This window comes from Aulonocara sp. 'chitande type north' Nkhata Bay, linkage group LG19, assembly GCF_057382095.1.
Source record: "Aulonocara sp. 'chitande type north' Nkhata Bay isolate Kocher_YH1m ecotype deep benthic linkage group LG19, A_spYH_male_GT1.1, whole genome shotgun sequence".
Classification (NCBI taxonomy): domain Eukaryota; kingdom Metazoa; phylum Chordata; class Actinopteri; order Cichliformes; family Cichlidae; genus Aulonocara; species Aulonocara sp. 'chitande type north' Nkhata Bay.
Window position 1 is genome coordinate 29073383 of NC_141362.1, and position 14360 is coordinate 29087742.

General features: G+C 44.7%; 1 protein-coding gene across 5 annotated transcripts in view; it reads left to right on the plus strand.

Moving 5' to 3' along the window:
* Positions 1-14360, plus strand: part of evla (Enah/Vasp-like a) — a 40683-nt gene that overhangs the window by 24781 nt on the left and 1542 nt on the right. For 3 of the 5 annotated variants that reach the window (XM_086275490.1, XM_086275489.1, XM_086275487.1), the window contains exons 4-13: positions 5555-5612; positions 8511-8566; positions 9443-10369; positions 11679-11878; positions 12015-12130; positions 12367-12394; positions 13672-13714; positions 13818-13878; positions 14101-14158; positions 14251-14308. In XM_086275490.1, coding sequence (XP_086131616.1) covers positions 5555-5612; positions 8511-8566; positions 9443-10369; positions 11679-11878; positions 12015-12130; positions 12367-12394; positions 13672-13714; positions 13818-13878; positions 14101-14158; positions 14251-14308 — 1605 coding nt within the window. Of the gene's footprint in view, positions 1-49; positions 1554-5554; positions 5613-8510; positions 8567-9442; positions 10370-11678; positions 11879-12014; positions 12131-12366; positions 12395-13671; positions 13715-13817; positions 13879-14100; positions 14159-14250; positions 14309-14360 lie in introns of those variants that run through there. The other 2 variants (XM_086275491.1, XM_086275492.1) reach the window with 2 other exon arrangements.

Sequence of the window (14360 nt, forward strand, 5' to 3'; positions counted from 1 at the left end):
AGCATTTGTCAGTAATGGAATAAGCACATGTTCTTGATCACTGTTGCTCCTTTTTCTAGCTATTTAAGCATTCACTCAGTTACCTTTTTATCATTCAGATTTCTCATTAGAAACAGGCATTCTGCTTTTGCGTTTCACTTCCTGGCAGGCTAAGGACATTTTCCGAATGCTTGATTCAAATTAAATCGTTCCTCTCTCCGCAGTGAAACGGGAGATGAAAGCTTCTGAGCTGTTAGCTGTTGGTGTTGGAGAACTTTAATGTTTTAAGTGGAACTTCAGGAGGATTTTGGGTCGTACTTCAGGCAGCTGTCTTCAGTTGTTCATCTGTGATCAATTTACATCTATTTTTATCTGAAAAGAATGTCAGGTTACTGCAATGAAATGATCCAGGTTGTTTTCAGCTTGTTTTCATTACCTGGGTGTTCTTCAGTATGGGTACTTGCTCATTCGGGGAAAGATTTGCACAGACAGCATGAGCTGGTTTAAGATACAATGCATGAATATAGCAAGAAAGTATGTATGGCTGATAATAAAGCCGTTACACCCTCAGAGGTCTAACTGCTATGCTAAGCTCGACTACACCCTGCTGGTTAAATGTATGTACTGCAGGTACAGGCTCAACGGTAAGCCAAACAGCAGGCATGAATTGAGTCCCTGGATTAATATTTTTTATTATATGTATTTGTGCACAGAACCATTCTAGAGATTTAAGGATTCAGATCCCGTTTCTGTTCTGACTCCAAAAAAATGTATTGCTTTGAGTGGTGCCAACCGTAACTTCAGGTTTCATGCAGATCCACCCTTGACCTTTCAAGAGACAAACGAAAATACATAGAAAAGAAAACAAAAAAAATTGATCGCATGATCTCCTCAGCAGAGGTAAAAATAACAACATGAAAGGGCTGTTGGTGGCTGCCTGAAATTTGAGATTTTTCAATGTTTTTTTTTAGAAAATGACAAAAAAGAGATCAGGATATTTTAGTTCTTTGTACAGCTAACTGAATAAATTCAGTTCAGGCCTAAATTCAGTTTAGGCCTGAACTGAATTTGACACTAACCTCACACTTATCTCTGGTTTACTAAATAGCTCCTGAGTATCTCTGGTTACAAGCTACTTATAAGCTCTGTGTGTGTGTGTGTATGTGTGTGTGAGTGTCTGTGCATAGATACTGTGGAGATACTGAGAGAGAATATCTGTGAGTGTTTAACTGCGGTGTCATCCCATCCCACCCTTGTGACCCACCCCCCATTGGTGGCTAAAATATCTCATAGGGAGCCTGAATGTCGTACCCCGTCATGCTCATGTGGCAGCTCTCCTTTTTTTGGGTGCATTTCGATGTGGGATCATGGGCCTCAACATGCAAGGCATTTCTGCTCCTGGGACACATATCTGTTCCTACTCGACAACGCTGTTTGTGCTAAGCTTCCACACTGACACTCTAGTGTCACGCAGTACTGATCGCTGGTAGGCTGTGGAAAGTTTCCCACCATGATCACTCCAGAGGTTTCACCTGGAGTCCTCAGGCAGGTTTCTTCAGCCATCATCATCCTCAGTAAGTGCCATACATGCATGACTGATTAAATCATCCAGCAGTTATGGATATCTTTGATCGTCTGAGACTGTTGGAAACATGGAGGGAAGTTAAATATTCACCATTTCTTTTGATAGGAATCGTTTGGTTATGAAGGTAATTGTGCATTGTGTTCCCTTCAGTGGTGAAATGTGTGCACTTTGGTCTAATATTGAGCAACTTCAGCTTTGTTTCAGTGTTTTTACATCCTTGTACTTCCTCTACATTACATTCCATGTTAAACATCCAACACATTCAGTTCAGTTCATTTTCAGATCTTTCTTTGTCTGCCATTTGTTAGATTCTCCACTCTGCTCTTCTCTAAATACCTCCTGAGACTCACAGGTGTGTCCAGTATTTTACATGAAAGGAAATTTCAAGATACAGATTTCCAGCTAATCATTGTCAGAACCCTAGATTTGTCTTTCTTTCCCTTTGAAGGTCTGCTGTGAACCTGCACTAAGTTACCACACTCAAGAAAAAGTTGTTACACATTGACCAGGTACACCAATAAAATGCTACATTTACTTGAGTAGTGTTTTTATTGCAGGGCTTTTAGTTGATCTATCAGCACTTTGTCTTTTAAGCAAACAAAAAGAATTATGGGTACACTCAGTTAAACTGCAGGGATTTCAATCTGCTCAGTTAGGAAGGAAAAAAAACATTGTGAATCCTTTTGGCCTGCTCTGGTGCAAATGAAAGGAACAACGAAATAGAGTGGTTTAGCCACAGACCAATGCTCTCTCTTTATCCTGCCTCACTGATTTTTCTCTAGTCTTGCTTTTTGTTTGTGACCTTGTCACTGCTGGTAGCATCAGACCTGCAACCCATTTAGGTGGCAGGGGCTTCCTACCAGCCCTCTGCCCCCAGGATGGCTGCTAGGAAGGCTTGCTGTGTCTTCCAGCACAGTCTCGAGATTGTGAAGTAGATCCCATTATATGAGGAGAGCTGGGCAGGGCTGTAGAGTGGACAGCACCGGGTTATGAGCACATTTCCCACTAAAGATGTGGGGGCCTTGTGTCACCTTCATGGAGTCCGATTAGAGCAGTTTGGTGAGAAATCTGCACATAGCCCGATGGAGGTCATTTATTAGGGTTCTGGCAGTGATCCTCCTCTCACAAAGAAGCAGATACAGGTCCTGCTGCTGCGTTGATACCCTTCTCTGGCCTTGTCCAGCTCGCCTTGTGTAACAGACACACTTGAGACTAACCTAGGAGACACAGCAGACCTTCCTGTGACAGCATCCTGAAGCAGGTGGATTATCGGTGCCACATGAATGGGCTGCAGGTACTGTCACGAGGAGTAAAGAGAGAGCAATGGTCTGTGGCTACCACCTGTAAAACATTTCCCTTTTTCGGGGTCTTCTTGTTGCTTTCTCTTCAGTGCACCTGCTGTCAATTTCATTTGCACCAAAAGCAGGTGAATGAATTCACAATGGTTAGTGTTTGCTAACCAAGCATACTGCTTTGACTGACCTTCTGTCATATTGTGATAATCAAGTGTTCTCTTTTTTACTGAGCAATGCATTTAAGGAGCTATTTTACATCACTGGTTGTAGTGATGGTTGTAGCTTACCGGCCAGACGGCTGACGATCTGTCCAGACACTCACAGTCTGTGATTACAAGCAGTAAAAGTATCATACATTTGCACTGTCAGCCATAATGAGGCTATGAAGTCTACCTGAGTTGTTGCACACATCGGGAAAGGAGAAGCAGAATCTCATTACACTCTGTGATGAATTCATGGTAGTTTCTACTTGAGTAAATGAGGCAGGTTATCTAAACTGACAGCTTAGTGGAAAGTACAAATCAGAGTCATATTTACATAATACTTAAAGTAATTTATTTGTGGTGATAGAAAGCATTGTGCATCCATTTGTCTGTTTTTGTCACCTCGTGCCTACGTCTATGGTAGCTGTTGTTTGTAATGTGTTATCTGTGTGTGTGTGTGTGTGTGTGTGTGTGTGTGTGTGTGTGTGTGTGTGTGTGTGTGTGTGTGTGTTTTAATGGAAGGGAGGGGGAGGAAGAGCTGCTTCTTTGTTTTTATCATCACATCTAATGTACACACAGTCAGTGGGCTCCTTAGCTCCAGTAAAATGTCTACAAGCATGATCAGGTCCCATCCTCCCCCGGGGCTCCATGTTCTTCCCTTGCCCTCACCATGACAACAGGAAGAAGCATATACGATGCTTCGTGTCAACAGCAGAAATACAAACAAACCCACATTTATACATATTCATGGACACACAAACAGCACAGCGCAGGCTGACGAGTGTCTCGTTAACATCTGCGACGTTACTATTTGTTGAAGGGTTGTGAAGTCTTGATATTGTGTTAACTGGCTCGTGTTTCACGATTGAGTCCCTGAAGTATCACTTTAAAAGTAATACATGCTGTAGATGTTAGCATGTGCATGAAGGAAAGTTAATAATTACCACGAGATAACGAGCTGAATTTATGGGAGCGTCAAAGACACGTTCAAGTCTTCTGTCGCTTCTGTCTTCTGTGCGTATGGTTAAAGCTAAAGAGCCATTAAAAGAATCGAAAACCAAACCGTTTTCAATTTGTCAGCATGAATTGTAGCTTGTGGTAACTGACAAGTGAGCCCTGGATTTAAATTTCTTTCTCGGCATTGCGCCTGAGTATTCTCACTGTACCGGTTCGACAGGTACACCTGTTCAGCTGCTCGTTAAAGCAGAAATTTAGTCAGCATTATGTCATGCAGGTGAAGGATGTTGAAAAGAGAAACTATTGAGCAGTGTTGTTGCCAGAGGTCAGAGGAAAATGGCTAGACTGCTTTGACCTATTAAGAAGGTGACAGTAACTCAAATAACCATTTGTTACAACCAAAGTATGCAGAAGATTCTGAAAGCACAACACCTTGAAGCAGACAGGCTACAGCAGCCCACTCCCATCAGCTAAGAGCAGAAAAGTGAGGCTACAATTTGTACGTGTTTTCCACTGCACAACAGAAGGAAAACTGTTGTCTGGTCTGATGAGTCTTGATATCTGTTGGAGGATTCGGATGGTGTGGTCAGAATTTGAGTAAACAACATGAAAACGTGGCTTCATCCTGCCTCGTAATAATGGTTCAGGCTGCTGCTGCTGATGTAACGGCGTGGGGGAAATGATCCAGACTGAGCGTCTCAAGCTGCGACTGTGCCCAGTGTTGACCGCCCCCATCACCCCGCCTGCTGCCCCACATCCTCCAGACGCAGCGAACGGAAATATCACCCGTCGGTGATCTTGATGTCACGGTGGGCGTTGAAGTTTAATGACTGGTATTCTGGTGATATGTGATAAGCGCTCCCCCCGTTAATAGCTGCTCCAGAATGAGGTGCTGACTCCTTCGCTCTGTCTGTAGTTGGTCAACAAGCAAAAGTGCTAAACTGAGATGATCATGTGGCTGATGTTGATTATCCAAAACCAGCTACTAACAAGAGAGATTAGATGTATTTTACTAAATGAATTTTGCTGTTTTGCACTATATGCAGTATTTTTTAGATTTTTCTGTCAGGTTTCTGTTTGTTCCACTTGTTTCAGTTCTTTTCTCTCGTGTTTCACAGTTGAAATTTCTGTGGCTGGCAACTTGTTCAGCAATTATAAACAGCTTGCAGGCCTCCAGGGCAGTGCCTCACATGATGCTGTTGCTATCTGTTTATTCAGCTTCTCTCCCTGAGCACACTACTTAACTGTTTTCTGTCATTTGAGTCCTTTTTTATGTGGTTTGTCTCAATATGAAAAAAACTCCCTGTTGAACTGAGAAATGTTGAACATTTTTGAAGCTGTCTTTGCTTTTTTTTCTGTCGGTGCGGTCACAAACGAGTGTTTGGTATGTGGTGCTATAAGGGGTGATATTCAGCACAAAGGGGAAAGTGTTGGAGATGAATAAAACAGTAATAAGGGCTTACGTGTACACGCATAGAAGCTGATTATTTCTGTGGTTTAATTGCTTTTTTTTCCTCTTATTTTGTGTCTTTCAGGCCCAGTCGTGCAGCGCCAAAATGGGCCCTCCTCGGACGAAAACGAAGCACAGAGGAGGTAAACTTTTACAATGAGAGCACGAGCAGAAATAGTGTAAAACATGTAAAGCTAGTGGAAGACTTTACAAAACAGTAAGCTAGTCTGTAGATCCAAACTCGCTAGTTAATGTTAAATGTGTAAGTATTAAATGGGACCTATTATGCTTTTTCTTATTTTCTGTCATATTTTTATACCGTTACAGTGGTGCATGCTCATTTTTGAGCCAATGATTCAAATAGTCCAGTCAGCATGCACAGGTAATCCCTTTGGGCCTGCGAGGCTTTAGAGCCCTGTAGACACTCTTTGATCTGAATGATGTCACTAACAGCAAACATGTCAGGCATTGGCTGTAAATACAGAAGCGATCCATCGTATTTTACAATCTCCTGTTTGCGAGGGTTAACCAATCAGGAGAAAGTTGGTTTCAAGGATGAGGGATAAGATAAGATAAGATAAGATAAGATAAGATAAGATAACCTTTATTAGTCCCACACGTGGGAAATTTGTTTTGTCACAGCAGGAAGTGGACAGTGCAAAAGTTATGACGCAAAAATTAGAATACAATAAGAATAAATACAGTACACAGCTGTACAGAATAGAATAAAATAATATACTATATACAGTAGAATAAAATAGAATAAAAATATACAATAAGATAAAAATAGAATACGAATGCTATATACAACTGAGTAAAAATACAACGATGCCAGAAAAGATTATTGCACTTAGTGTTATTGCACATGTGTGGATGTGTGTGTTTGTTCAGTTAAAGTCTTTGTTGTGGAGTCTGACAGCAGTGGGGAGGAAAGACCTGCGAAATCTCTCCGTCCCACACCGTGGGTGCCGCAGTCTCCCACTGAAGGAGCTGCTCAGTGCTGTCACAGTCTGCTGCATGGGGTGGGAGACGTTGTCCAACAGGGATGACAGCTTAGCCGCCGTTCTCCTGTCACTCACCACCTCCACTGGGTCCAGAGGGCATCCTAGAACAGAGCTGGCCCTTCGGATCACCCTGTTCAGTCTCTTCCTGTCCCCAGCAGAGATGCTGCCGCCCCAGCAGACCACACCATAAAAGATAGCAGAAGCCACCACAGAGTCATAGAAGGTCTTCAGGAGTGGGCCCTCCACCCCAAACGACCTGAGTCTCCGCAGCAGGTACAGCCTGCTCTGCCCTTTCCTGTAGAGGGCGTCTGAGTTATGAGTCCAGTCCAGTCTGTTGTTCAGATGAACACCAAGGTACCTGTAGCTGTCCACAGCCTCAATGTCCATACCCTGGATGTTCAGTGGTTGCAGTGGAGAATGCTTGTGCCTGCGGAAGTCTACCACCAGTTCCTTGGTTTTACTGGCGTTGATCTGGAGGTAGTTCAGCTGGCACCAGTCCACAAAGTCTTGAGTCAGTCCTCTGTACTCCTTGTCGTCCCCATCAGTGATGAGGCCGACTATTGCAGAGTCATCAGAGAACTTCTGCAGGAAGCACTGGATGGAATTGTGGGAGAAGTCTGCAGTGTAGATGGTGAAGAGGAACGGAGCCAGAACCGTTCCCTGTGGGGCCCCCGTACTGCAGACGACCCTGTCCGACACACAGCCCTGAGTCCTCACATACTGTGGTCGGTCGGTGAGGTAGTCCAAAATCCAGGTAGTGAGGTGATGGTCCACTCCAGAGTTCACCAGCTTGTCCTTCAGAACCGAGGGAAGAATGGTGTTGAAGGCACTGGAGAAATCAAAGAACATGATTCTCACAGTGCTTCCAGCGGTCTCCAGGTGAGCGAGGGAACGATGTAGGAGGTGAATGACGGCATCATCCGCGCCAATGCCAGGCTGGTAGGCAAACTGAAGTGGGTCCAGTGATGAGCTTGTTAGGCGCCGAAGCTGAGCCAGGACCAACCGCTCCAGGGTCTTCATCAGGTGGGATGTCAGAGCCACCGGCCTGTAGCTGTTGAGGTCCTTGGGGCGTGAAGTCTTTGGCACTGGTACAACACAGGAGGTTTTCCAGAGCTGTGGGACTCTTCCCAACCTCAGGCTCAGGTTGAAGAGGTGCTCCATCACCCCACACAGTTGGTCCGTGCAGGAGCTAAAGCAAGGTTAGGGTGCCTTCTGGGCACCTGCTGGGCGAGGTGTTCTGGCCATGTCCTAACAAGAAGAAGGACCCGGGGTAGACTCAGGACTCAGGTGATTATGTTTCTTGGCTGGCCTGGGAACCCCTCTGTGTTGCCACGGATACGCTGGTAGCACTGGCTGGGCTAGACGGAGGTCTGGGCTCTTCTATTTAGGCTGCTGCCCCGCATCCTGGCCACAGATAAGATGTAGAAAATGGATAGGGGTTGACAAACGCCTAGTCTAGGACGAACAATGGAACATTTTGAATCATGACGAGTTTCTATAGCAGAGTGTAAGGATATAAATGGAGGTAGCTTCCAGTTCAAGAAAATAAAATAAATGTGGAAGTGTCTTAAACCTGCATTCTAACTGAAGGCCACCAGATGGCGATAGCTGTGGTTGCAAGAAGATTTGCGCTCCACTATAAGTCTATGGGAGAATAGTTTTCTGACTTGACCTCAGTAAACACTTTCCTGTTGAGTTTATGGGCTTAGTCAGTCATTGTGGGTCATATTGAATAAAAACTGAAATTTGTTTTCTAAATCTTTGTCATGATAGGTTTCAAAACGGAGGATTATCTTATTAACAACTGGTTAGCTAATGAGCCAACTGTTTACAATGAGACCTTTAGAAATGATTGGATGATGTCACGGTAGATGCGTCTGCTTGTTATACCATCTGTGATTTAAAATTAGCATAACAGGTCCCCTTTAAAACGATTAGTAGTGTTTTTAACAGAGACACAGTCAAAGCTACACATTAGGCTGATTTATCGCCACAAACTGCAGCTTTAAAGAGTCGTGAAAACCTTGCACTTGATAGGATGATGGAGCAACATCAGATGCACAAGGAGAGGGAGCGACGGACGTCAGGATCAGGTGAGGTTTAGACAAACACACCCACACCCTCATATATAAACATGCACTCTTTTTGACACTCGCGCTCACACTCACACACTAACAGGAAGCTCTAGAGACCAAAATGAATGGAAGGGTTTGTATTCACCTAGCTACACAAACATTTTACTGACTCTGGCTGTCAGTAAACAAACTGTCTGCCCCGCTTTTTGCGTTTTTGTTTTTTTGTTTTTTTCCATTACATGATGGACGTTATCGCCATTTAGTCAGGCAAAGCACACTTTACTTTCCCAGAGCAAACAAGTGATTTCATCATTAATACATAGCAGAGATTCCATGCTAGCAGGTCCTAGAGGTAAATAGGCTTCCCCAGTGTGGTTTGTGTTAGTGTTTCCCCCCTTAGTTTCAACCACGACTCCCCAGTCTGTATGCCCTTATGCTTTTTTGAACCCATGCACACATATAAATGTTCAAGTCTGCCTGTTAAATATCCATACAGACTTAAACATCCTCCTTTTGTCCCTGCCGCCACCGGCAATATCAGTGCTCCCCTGCCCCTGCAACATGCTCTACTGCCATCTCTTTCTTCCAGCTACTGTTGGGGGGGGGAAATGCCATATGCTTTCCGATCATGGCTCAGTCATGTTGCATTCTGCTGCTTGTTCTTTTTACAATATTTTGATTCTTTCTTATTTGCTATTGGCTTCTGTTTTTTGGACTGCTCCTGATTTTCTCATCATTACTTGCTTGGTTGCTCAGTTGGTTGCTTTTCATTCTTCTCACGTTTATCTCTTTTCTGTTTTCCTTTGTTTGTTGCCCTCCTTCGTCTGCATCTCCTCCTCTTCCTCCTCCTCTCTCTCTCTCCTCTCTCTGTCTTTCTCTCTCTGCCCGTCACAGTCGTTTCCACTCTCCAATATAAAGTGTCCACCCCTCCCATCCACCCAGACACTCCTCCCGAGTACAGACATTACAGAGCTAGCACACTGCCACCCTCCTACGTCCGCGTGGCATCCTCCTCTCCTCCCACCTCCGCCTCCATGTCTCCCTCTCAGGAGAAGGAGGCGGGAGCCGCTAGGGACAAGGCCCAGCTCTCCTCCCAGCTCTCCACCTCGCTCGCATCAGCCTTTTCCCCAGTCCAGGCAGGAGTGACCACCCAGGGCCGACAGGTCCGTCAGATCCCCCTATCTCCACCCACCGCAGCCCGCCACCTTCACCTTCAACAGCAACAAGACACCATGCTGCCCCCTAAACACGGCACCTGGTCTGCTTCACACTTGCAGCAAATGTACGCCCAGTTTCCCCAGTCCTCGTCCCCCCCAGTAATGATGGCCATGCCGGTGAAGCAGGGTTTGCCCCCGCAGCCGGTCCTCCCGGTGGCTCACCCCCTCCCACCTGTAAGCACTAGGATGAAGCCCCCACCTTTCGATCCCAATACCGTTACAACCCCTCACCAATACCCTCAGCACCACCCACACCCTCACTCCAACGGCCAGCCAGACGATTCCTACTCCCCTCATTCTCAGCACCTGCCACTCACACCACAGTACTGCGAGGCCATCCCACTGCCCCCTCTCACAAGTCAGACACCCCCAGGCCCTCCCCCCAGCCACCAGCCCCAGTACCCATCCACTTTCCACCCACAGCAGCAGCAACAACAACAGCATCAGCAGCAGCAGGTGTACCACCAGCAGGCCCAGCCCCCTACCACCACCACCACCTCTTCCTCCTCCTCCTCGCCCCCCTCTTACACTGCCATGTCTGACGGGGGCTCGCCCAAGAAGACCCCCTCCCCTGTCCCCCAGCCAACCCCCATGACCAGCAGCAGTAAGTATGAGGAGGAGAGCGGAGGAGGTAGTCCCTCAGCAGAGGGACATGTTTACATAGTGTGTGTAAATAGTGTATGTGTATGTGTGTGTGTAGAATAGGTTGTTAAATGCACCACACCTGCACTGTTAGACAAGAACATGAAAAATATATGTGTGGTATCAGCAGTTAAAGCCCAAACACACCCAGAGGTCCACCCACAGTTTTCTCACAGGGTGTCATCAGACTACTTCTCAGGATTGCTAGGGTGTGAACGTAGTCTGCTTAATCTGTGTAAAGCTGTCCCACTTACAGGGCGAGACGTGCAGTGCTGTCCAGTCGTTTTAGGCACTAAAAGTAAAGAGAAGATATTTTAATATGACACGGATTCATCCATTTAGAAAACAAAACAAAACGTCACCTTCTGCCTTTAAAACAACCAAGTTCTCCTTTCGCACTCTCACACATTTTCACTGTGCTTGGCAGGAATGTTTTCAAATCTTGCATAACTCTCCGCACTCCTTCTGCCATTATAAGCTCTCTCGGTTGCTTCAGCCTCTTTATTCCCGACTCACAGCGATCCGCTCCACAGTATGTTTAGGATTGATGTCATTCTAACCGAACAAATTCCCTGTTGGTATCTAATAACACATGACAATGAGTCATGTGTTATTAGTGCTATTGGTTTTATGACAGTGTAATTCCCAGGAGAACTTCAACCAACTTCCGTCTCACCAGGTATATAATCAAGCAGAAATGTAATATACTTGTGTAGGTGTGCAGAGCCTTTAAGACAAACATTTACGCGCCTCTTTTTATAAATATACATATTTCCGTCAATGTAGCTCAATGCAGCAGAACAATAGGCCTTTGCTGCTGACAATTTCTTCAAGATTCCCAGCAAATCATGCTTCACACAGTTACAGCGCACAACCCTAAAATTGAAGAAACACAGGAATTCAGGATTGTATTGACAAGTCAGTGGACCTGAAGTCGTTCCTGCTGTGCAGGTTTTTCACTTTGCCTGACTTGACTATCTGCCGTTATCAAACAAAATACATTTGAAGCTACTGTCAGATCTTTGGTTTTATTCCTGGTCCTGGAATTATTCAAAGCCTGTAGGAAAATTTAAAGCATACCTCTATCATCAGCTGGCTTTCACATAACCTTCCCACAAAATATATATATATATATATATATATATATATATATATATATATATATATATATGTCAGGCCCCCAACCTTTAATCAGGATTTAATCTTACTCCTCCCAAGTGTTCTCATCTCTGCACGTAACCCATCTCTGCTTTCTATTGCACCTCCTTCAGCCGCAGCTCCAGCACCTATGGCTGGTCCTCCAGCCCCACCACCACCACCTGGTCCACCACCCCCAATGGCCGTGCCGCCACCCATGCCCCCTCCATTACCCGCTGGTGGAGGGCCTCCTGGTGGCCCACCTGGGGTCCAACACCAACCCTCAGGACTGGCTGCGGCACTGGCTGGAGCCAAGCTACGTAAAGTGAATAGGGTGAGCCTCCCTGCTTTAGTCTGAGGAGGTTCAGACTAAAGCAAGGGAATGTTATTAGCATATTTTAGGCAGAAAGGTTCCACCTACCCCCACGGGAGAAAAAAAGGAAACCTTTTTGTAATGTGTCTGTGTTTAGGATGAGAGCAGCCCTCCTGGTTCTAGTGGCAAAAGTGACTCCAACCGGTCTAGCGGTGGCAGTGGCGGCGGAGGGGAGGGACTGATGCAGGAGATGAATGCCTTACTAGCACGCAGGTCAAACAACTTTCTAAACACACACAAACTTTTTACCCCTTCACCTGTCAGATCATGCAGTGACACAGAAACCTGTTCCGTTAGCCTTTTTGTTTTCCTTACAGTAAATATCTATTGAAAAAAATGTTTCTGGGTTCGTATCATATCCATGTCACAATCTATTCATACTAGTTTCTGAATTCTCACTGAAAGCTCACTCTTTTTACACAGTTTCCTCATTCCCTTTTCTCTTTTAGACGAAAAGCTTCTGAGAAACCTGATGAAGTAAGTTTTGTGCTTAAAGATATAGCTCAACATTTTTGGGAATTTCCCTTATTTTCTTTATCATCGAGAGCTGGTAGAAAAGATACCAGTTTCAATTCATTCTTTTAAATGTGAGACTCAAGCCTAGAGAGATATCCAACCTTTGAAAAACAGATGATAACAGCTAAACTAACAAGTTATTGACAGATCTTATGTTTAGCATAGAGATTACAGACCTGATATAAAACATGGACCTCGCCACAGTTACCTGGACTTGTATTTTTAGCACTGTAATTGTTGTTGCTTATTTTTTTTGGAGCCAGAAGTTATCATTTTTGGATCAACGATTGGAGTCAAACTGGGAAATTCCATGCATAAAGTTTATCTGTGCATCACATGGCCATGGATGGCTTCTCAGTGCTTGGAGCTAAGTAGCATATAAATAGAATAGCAAAGATTCACTCACCAAAACTTCAACACTGTCTTATCTGATGATTAGATCATTTACACTAAAAAGCCCCAACACTTGTCACTTGTCAGTCAGCACATTCATGCCCTTAGTAACGCATGACTTAAAGGCGCAATCCAGTTCAGCTGATGAGTTATGAAAGAAACTCATCCCCCACACACTAAAGGGATAAATAAGCTGTGGAGAACAGGGTGTAAACACGACTTCTAAAGGTCTAAATCTGAGCATTTTAACATGGGACTGACTCAGTGTTAGCACTGGTCTCAAGCGACCAGTCCAGGAATTGTAGTTTTTGTGTCATGAACTAGCTGTGTGGAGGCAGATGAGGACCCAAATGTAAAACTCACAGAGACAGGAACTGAACTCAAAATCACTGCTTTATTGCAGGCCTTACAACGAAACAGAACTAAACTGGGAATACTAACAGAAGACCGAGGGAACACAGAAAGACACACAGGTTCAGGGAGGAGACATTGACAACGCGACCCTGAACTGAGGGAGACATGCACATAAACACACAGAGGGTTAACGAGGGAAGTGGGAGCACACGGGGAACACCGCTGACACAGATAATCGGAACGAGACAGGCCAAGTAGACAGGCCAACGTGGCCCAGGACCATGACATTTTGGCATTTTGCTATTTTGCCATTTGTTGCTGGCATGATTGGTATCAGTGTTTAAATAAAGCTCTAGAAGCGTGACTAGGATATTTTCCAAAATGTGCATTGTTTTAAGGATGTTTTTTAAATATTTCAGAGATGTATGAAATTACTTACGGTTATTAACAATACTCAATGTCTGATAATCAATATCTGTCTCTCCTTGAAGGATGACTCAGGTGGTCGGGGATCAGGTCAGCAGAACTCAACAGGTATTAACACTGATGCTTTATCGGCTTTATCTGCACATATTTCAGTATATTTTAGTCCGTGGCGTAGCCCCGTTATCTGATTGTAAGTATTTTACTCTGCAAGATGCTGTGAAGAGGCCATGGGAGCGATCCAACTCTGCAGAAAAGTCCTCACTGGTGTCCAGGTCTGTAGATAAGAGGAGGAGCAGGAGGAGCAATGTTCTGAATATGAAATGGATATCAAACCTCTAGCATTACCCACAGGGATTTAGGCATAAATTTGTTTCACTGGAGCAACAGTGAAGTGTTGAAAATTCACTTTTATCAATGCAAATGATAAAAATATGTAGCCTGTTCTACTTCACTGTCCACTGTGTTTTTAGTCACTTCACCCATTTGCCTTTCAGAGTAAGGCCCATCGGCAGCACTAGTGAAGCAGACACAGAGTTTGACAGGATGAAACAGGTTGGTTTAACTTCCCATGTAGCATAAAGCGCATTATGGGTTCACCCTGCGAAACTGAAATGAGACTCACGAGCTTGTTTACTGCCCCGCAGGAGATTTTGGACGAAGTCGTGCGCGAGTTGCATAAAGTGAAAGACGAGATCATTAACGGTAAGCAGCAGCCGTCCTTGTGAAGTTAAACAGCAGTGTAGCCTTTTTTTTT